The 7,726-nt window shown below is 40.5% G+C and overlaps 1 protein-coding gene across 2 annotated transcripts in view; it reads left to right on the top strand.

The window, feature by feature from the left end:
• cadm3 (cell adhesion molecule 3) overlaps positions 1-6,906 on the top strand; it is a 92,496-nt gene extending 85,590 nt beyond the window's left edge. For both annotated transcript variants that reach the window (XM_053329297.1, XM_053329298.1), the window contains one exon: positions 2,550-6,906. In XM_053329297.1, coding sequence (XP_053185272.1) covers positions 2,550-2,668 — 119 coding nt within the window. In that variant the 3' untranslated portion in view covers positions 2,669-6,906. The remainder of the gene's footprint in view (positions 1-2,549) is intronic.
• The last annotated feature ends 820 nt before the right edge of the window (positions 6,907-7,726 follow it).

The following is a 7,726-nucleotide window of genomic DNA, read 5'->3' on the forward strand; positions in this document are numbered from 1 at the left end:
CCTAAGCCCCTCTCACCAAAGGAGCATGGGCATACGCACATGCTTCGTACGTGCGCGCAACACAACATCATTTAGTGCTGAACTCACTCATGCATAACGTTTCGTAAATAGTAAACAGGGCCACTTCTCATCGGTTTGAAGTCTGCCACAAAAATAATGAGTGTTCCATCTCCCTGTTTGAATTCTAGTGATATTGCATCTCTTTCATTATCCACCTCCAAAACCTCCTCATTCACCAGTCCCTTAGAAAACCAGGCCCAGACCCAGTGCGACAAGCAGCACCAGGCTGCAGAGACGGCTCAGTATCTGACTGACCTGAAACTCTCCCTGCTTTTCACTTTTGGGAGCCTAATTCACTACAGGAAATAGTTAGATGATTGCAAGTTGCTTTCCAGTCTCATTTCTGATGTTGGCGTCATATTTTTTCTCTCCTGCAATGGATGTAGTGTTGTCACTTCTTACCCATTAGTATCCCACTGCTCACCTGGTCTCTAAACTTGTTTTGTCTGCCTGGCCTTGTGGGAGAGTCTGGTCATGTGTAATGAGTGCATGAGCAGACTGTGCGCCGGTAGGCAGGCAGACAGGTAGGTTGGCCATTAAATCATTTAATATGTGCTGAGTGAAATGACTTTTTACAGGCCTGTGACAGCCACAGAAACAAAAATACAGACTTTTATTGTCAGAGCATTTTATTTATTCATTTCAGCTGGGATATAAAGACAATTGTAAGAAATTTAAACAAAAAAAAATACTTCTAAAATAAATTGCCTACTTTAAAGCTTTAAAGTGATACGATAGCAACTTAATAGCTCATTATCTTACACAGTTGCTGCTGCACTCTGTAAGTGGGAGGCAGCTAAATAGTCCACTATCAGTCAGGTGTCAAAATCATCTTATTAGTGCATAAACAAACAAGAACAAAGCAAATGTCTCCACTCTAGCAGGGGACGTGTGAATTTTAAAGGGTAATATAGACACATCTCAGCACCCAGGTTGACGCATAAACACTCGCCCACGACCACCACAGTGAGCCAGATTATATCAGTGTCTCCGGCGCCTCCAGCTGGTCCCAAATATTGAACACACAATTGGTCGGTGCCAGGTCTGTGAAGGATCATGTCTGTGTCACTGCACTACTGACTCCTTTCCGATTGGTTTAAGCTTCTGTGCAGAGAGGGTGAAAAAGAGGAGTTTAGTGAGTGCATGTGTATCAATCTTCAGGCCAGCAGAGGAATGAGCAGCTACAAGCAGTAATATATATAAAAACACGTCATTTTAATACCTTTAAATGAGAGTGAATGGAGATAGTTGTGACATATGAAGCACAAAAACAACTGATAAAGGCAACTGACAACATGTGCCCTTATATTCTGAAGAAAATGTCCAGAAAGTGACACACACTTAGTTTTAAAGTGCTTTCAGTGTCACCTTATGGTCTTCATCATTCTAGAGAGTTTACTTGACCTTCATGAGTTCACTAAGTATTAAAATTCAGTGCAGTGGTAACAGGTGGTCATACCTTAGGGAAGATAACCCCCTTTATCTGATCAAACATGGTCTCTGGCATCGGATATGAAAGGCCTCTTTGATCACTGACTCCTGGTGGATGACTTTGACCGTTTTCCAGTTGATGATGTGACAGGTTTTAGTCTAGATTTCACAGTTGTTTTTATCCCCAATGTAGCATTCCCTACAGCCTTCTCATGTATCCATATACAAACACCATTTAACACATGACAGAAAAATGAAAATGAAACAGCATTTTTATTTGGTTGAAAAAGTCCTGATGGCTCCCAAAAATTACTAATTAGTATATATGCAGGGTATATAATGAAATATATAAAAAATGTTTGAAACTGACCAGATTTTGCTTGATAATAAATGTTTTAAGTCATTGTAGTTACATGTAATCACTGTTTCAACAGCTTTTCAATTATGTGATGTGTTAGGTCCTAAGTAAGTATTGTTACTGTAATGCTTTGGAAACAATGCTTACATAAAACCTGTGTCCAAGTGTCTGAAGTTATCACATTCTAAACAAATACAGCCCAAATCACCAAACAAATTATTTCAGGGAGATGCTGAATAAATCTGACACATTATAACCAAAAACACTTAAAACACATAAAACCTCCACAAAGAAAAATATGGTATGGTATCCAGATAAACACTTTTTAAAAATGTAGTTTTTTATAGCTGTTCTCTTTGTGTCTCGCTGCAAAACGAAACTTTATTGCATAGTAATTCAGCCACTTTAAAAAGAAAGAGAAAGACCAAAAAGTTACCAAAAGCAACTGAAAAGTGATAATTTAGACGTCATATTGGAACATCTTGGCACCCTGCTATTTATAACCGCCTCTGTCCTAAAGGCAAGCAGCCTTTAGTTATTTTACAGTTCCAGTGTTTGCCTTTTACTGCCTCAGCAATCTTATTTCTCTTCCCTTGTCCCCCCCCCCCCCCCTCTCTCTCTCTCTCTCTCTCTCTCTCTCTCTCTCTCTCCCCTTACTTCCTATGTCTCTCTTTCTCTTCTTCTCTCTCTCCCTCCTCAGGAACGTATCTGACCCACGAGGCCAAGGGCTCGGACGACGCCCCCGACGCCGACACAGCCATCATCAACGCAGAGGGAGGCCACTCTGGAGCAGAGGACAAGAAGGAGTACTTCATCTAGATGGAAGAAGGCGAGGTGGAGGAGGATATTTTGGAGGACGTGGAGTAGTAGAGGAGAGGGGAGGAGTAAAGGAAAAAAACCTCCATTTGTTTTCACGGCGCTTCAGTTCTTCACTCGGTTGGAGGGATGATGGGAGGGGAAGAGAGGGAAAGAACTGTGGGGCAGGATAAAGCGATGAGTTGAGCTTCAACTGGTACTACCCTCTTTGCAATGATACAGGGAAGTGAGATTTTGCACTGACATACGGACGAACTGAAGTTACACACTCCAATACACACACACACCAACACACACACACACACACACACACATAACGTGAGTCAGTTTTGTGGGAAAACTCTTCTCGAACAGACTTGAATGCTCATAGACCGTCAGATTAACAAACACGAGCCTCCTACTAACATGTCTGAAGTATTTCTGACACATTAACACATTTTTACACATGCATTGTACCCTATTTCTAACTGTCAGCGCCTTGAAATAGCAAAATTGTAACTCACATTCCGACATCCTGAGCTGATATTTCACTTCTCATGTCATGCCAACCTGTCTCTTCAACATTTAAACCAAGCCAGCTCTGTCTTTTTCTTTTTCTTTTTCTCCCCCCCTCGCCCCCTCGCCCCCCCCTCCTCATTCTGTCCATTTAACAAGGCAGTATCCCTCTGTAAACATCTTAGTGTCAAAGCAATCCATCCAGCAAAGCAAATTATTACGGACAACTACAATCTCCCCCTCTCAGTTTAATTGTTTTATGCCATCAAAACCTCTTCCTGCAACCCTTGGTATGAGCCATCGAATTTCCCACAACCCAACACCACACAACTTGCAACTCTCATGCAAAAATAGCATTCCCCGCCATGTGCTACCAAGCCGAGGGGCTCCAGTATACATATATAAATATATATATATATATAGAATTATATAGCATTCTTTTTACTTGACAGAAAATGTTTGGTGTGCTGTAAATACACTACAGGTTCTCTCTCTGTCCTCTTTCTATCTTCTTTCTCTTCTATCCCGCTCTTCTCTTTCTCTCTACATCTCCCTCTCCTGTATCTCATACAGTCTGTTACTGCATTACAGTAACTTATATACTCTTAAAAAAAAGCCTGCCTGTTTTTATTAAATGCGTGGAAATGCAGAGTTGAAAAATATCAATATCTGGGGAAAAAAAAATAAAAATAACAACAATGTTGCGATGAAAAACTAACCTTAACTGCAAACATTTGTATGAGGATGTTTTCCTTCTTTTTTTCTGTCTTTGTTCTTTTATTTCTTTTGGATTTTTGGGACTTATGAGAGATTTTCTCTCGTCGGTGTCTCAGTGTGTTACTGTCAGTGTTAACAGTTTACAGTGTCTGTCGGTTTGTCAGTTCTTAAGTATAACTTCCAATTTTGATTTTGAGGTTTAGTGTTTTTATTCTGTTCATTTATTTAATTTTTTTTTTTGTGCACCACATTCAGTGCCACTATTTTCTCCCTAACCTGTTGGCCCTCTGCTCCCAAACACTGAACTGTAGCAAAACCTTGGTCGAACGCGGTTTCGAAAGGTGTTAAAAGTGTTTGGTGGAGTTTCACTGCCCAGCATATGTGGACCACTGTGGTCTTTCTTCCATTCGGCCCCGTTGAACTTACTGATTGACTCCGTCATTGTTCTCGCTGCAGCAGACTGCTTTCTTGGCGAGCCCACATGGCATTAAATTCATTGAGTAGTGACATCATGACTTCCTCTAAGAGGCTGGCAGTCGCTGCTTCAGGGAGGTGAAAATGCTTGCTTGCTTTCCACTACGGGGCCAAACAGGACTGCCTATATGCATTTTGACAAACTTCCTGGCAAAAAAACCCTAACCTTTGTGTTATTCTTTCCTTTTCTTTCACTGTGTGTGTGTGTGTTATTGCACGCAGACATCATTTGCGAGTTTAGCAAAAGGTTCCCATAAATGAACGGTATTTTATCAAGGTTGGGAGTTCGCCTTGGCACTGGCAAGCTCCATTTGGCCCGGTCGTGGAAATTGATTGCAATCTGACTAAGAGGCTCTGGGCTCCAGACTGTACACATGCCAAGGTTTGGCTATGCGGGCAGGGTGCCGAGCTGGAGTCTGGGCTCCACTAACACTGAAGAAAGTCATTTAAGAACTTAAGTGTCCTCTTCTCTTTTTTTTCCTCTGCACTGCTTGTCCATTTCTTTTCATTCTTTAATCAATCATCCCGTCTGCGTCCTGATCCACCTTCACCCGGCCTCTCCTCTCCTCATCACTCCTTCCCTTCGTCTCCCCCCCTCCCTCCCTCCATCTCTGATCGATGTCCGTTTCTCCTTGCTGGTCTCTCTCTCATTCAGGAGTCCATGTAGACGTTCAGTAGAAGTAGCGTCTTTAGGTTTGCCGGTGTGCGCTGATGGCTTTCTGCTGCACTTTTTAGGAGTATTGTGGAGACAAATCCATTTGCTGTTGTCCTACTAGTAGACAGTTATGCCTGTGATAGTTTTTGTACACCTTTTTTGGGAATGTTCAGGGATTGTACTTTTCGTAACTATCCCCGCATTGTCGTTAACTGCTACCTAGCTAGCTACTTTGAAAGCAAGTAGCCTGGCTAGTGCGTCTATAAGCTAGCTATACTTTAAAGGGTAAAGATGACCCAAAGTGGGGGTCAGCGGTTGGATTATATTTTTTTTATTCCTAGAGCTCTCGGTTGATTCGCTGTTGCAAACTTGGCAAAGACAGTGTTTGAATTCTGTTTGTCGGGTGTGTAGACGTGCACCAGACAAGATAAAACAAAGTGAGATTAATCTTTCAAAAGAATTCAGAAATCTGTTTATCCCATGTTTGCTCTTTAATGCTCTTCAGTATTTCACAGTTGTCATGTCTGCAGACCAGAGGATAGGCTTTGTCTCACAGAGCTTATTGTCCACTTTGAAGAGTTACCCTTGATTTGTATTTCAACCCAGTCTAATTCAGCTCTGTGAATGGAGAAAGGAATACCTGCCTCATACTCAAAAACGTGTAGTGTCTTTTAAAAACTAATGGACCTGTACTTGCCTGTAATTTATCGTCCTGTCTTTCGTCTTAGTTAATGTGCTAGCATGTAGCTTGCATGAGAAATGGTTGGAAATGTAGATAGTGTTGGAGATGAGACGCTTCTCTCCTGAGACAAGAGCGACGATCTGCCTGACTGACCTCCATGCTGTTCTCTGATCTGCAAACATAGGCCATGTCCCAGTTAAACCTGTGTGTACTTCCTCACCGCTGCAGTCCTCTGGATAACTTTCCGAGGCAACTGAAAGAGGACGCAGTTGTGAGACGTGCCACAGCATTGAATTGGGATGTGCAACCAGTCTAATTCATTTTTCATTGCATCAGTGCAGTAATGATTAGCTGTCACCAGATGCCAGCAAACAGCAGCTTTTCTATCCCCTCTTCAGTCAGACCGAGCTGTCCCGCCCCACCACTTGACTCTCACCAACTCCTCCTCAGGCAGTCGCACACTAGCTGCCAGTCATCTCTTTTTTCTTTTTGTAGTTTGAACTAATTGATTTTTAAATTATGTTTTGTAAAAGGTGTGCATAATCTTAAATGTATTACTTTCAATCCAATTGATAATCATTTCCTTTTCGTTTTTTAAACAATTAGATATTCCAAAACTTGAAGGTTAGAAATTTAGTTTTTGCATATTTTATTGTTTCAACAGCCATTTTTATATAATTTCATGTATATAGTGTTGCCTTTACTGGAAACTCTTACAAGCGCACCCATACACACTTTGCACACACACTTTGGGGTACATACACATCCACACACATATCTGGATATGCACGGCAGGCACGACGTCTGTGACCATGGTGTATTTGTACATATGTGTGTGTATGTGTGTTTGTGTATGAGTGTGAAGTGTGTATATTTGACCCAAACAGACTCTGGAGACACTCCTATGTGTGTTGCATTCACAAAAACATTATTATTTCAATGACTAAAACAATGTCTTTGTTTTTTAGCGTTGTTATTTTGGATGACAAGTCTTCCTTTTGAATAAATATCCATATCACATGAGAATAGTGCTGTCATGTATGCTAATTTGTACTATGACTGATGATGTCATCAATGCGAGCCTCGACAGCATGCTGTGGTGGGTTTGCGTCTGTTGGCTGTTATGTTCATTCAGTATTTGATTTGTTTTTGTTTTTTTGGGTTAAAATACCAGTTCAGTTGTTGACTTCAATAAACATGCATTTGGGTTAATTTCAACTTCCGTGTCTTTGTTTCTTCCTGTTCAGAATTTGTGAATATGATCCGATCCAGAAGATTGAGGGGGAAAACATTTTCTTGCTGCTGTTCCATGCAGCTGGGCAGAGCATACAAACACAGACCATCACATAAGGACAGATATTTTCTCAAAAAGGAGAACAGTTTTTTTGAAAACACACAAATAACTCTCCAAAATTAAAGTATTAAAATGTCCAATCCACTAATGATTTAGTCATCAGTCCACCAAGAGTGTCCTTTGAAAGAGATCACTTTTTATAGACTTGGGTTATGTGGACTTAATCAACTTCTTCTTAGAAGGTATTTTTGTAAGAGGGAGTTTTGGTAGTTTGTCAGGACATAAAATATCTGTTTTTCCATCACTCATTCTTCATTCAGACGCTGAATATTGTGCACATTATATATTAATTAAATAAAATATCTGATAAAGTTTCTCACAATTTAGATAACTCCTGAATGTGAACAGGTTATAACAATCTGTATCCTACTCAGTCATTCTTGCATGTGGTTAAGTGAGATGTCCCATAGAGGGCAGTACAACACAATAATACAAAGTCCCTTATTTGAAACAAAGAAAGGTTGTTTGGGTCTAAAATCAGATGACTGACTAACTGACTGAATTGTATGAAATTACATTTCATACTGAAATTAGTCTTTATCTTATTATTTCTAAAATAGGTTGTTACATAATGGTTTATTTTTCTCACAAACACACTCAAATAAAGGCCTCTAAGTGGCAAGATCTTTTTCTTTCTTTTTTTCTTTCTTTGTGGTTTCTTCTTATCTTTTTCCTTCCTCCACC

The sequence above is a fragment of the Scomber japonicus genome, chromosome 12 (genome assembly GCF_027409825.1).
Source record: "Scomber japonicus isolate fScoJap1 chromosome 12, fScoJap1.pri, whole genome shotgun sequence".
Lineage (NCBI taxonomy): Eukaryota > Metazoa > Chordata > Actinopteri > Scombriformes > Scombridae > Scomber > Scomber japonicus.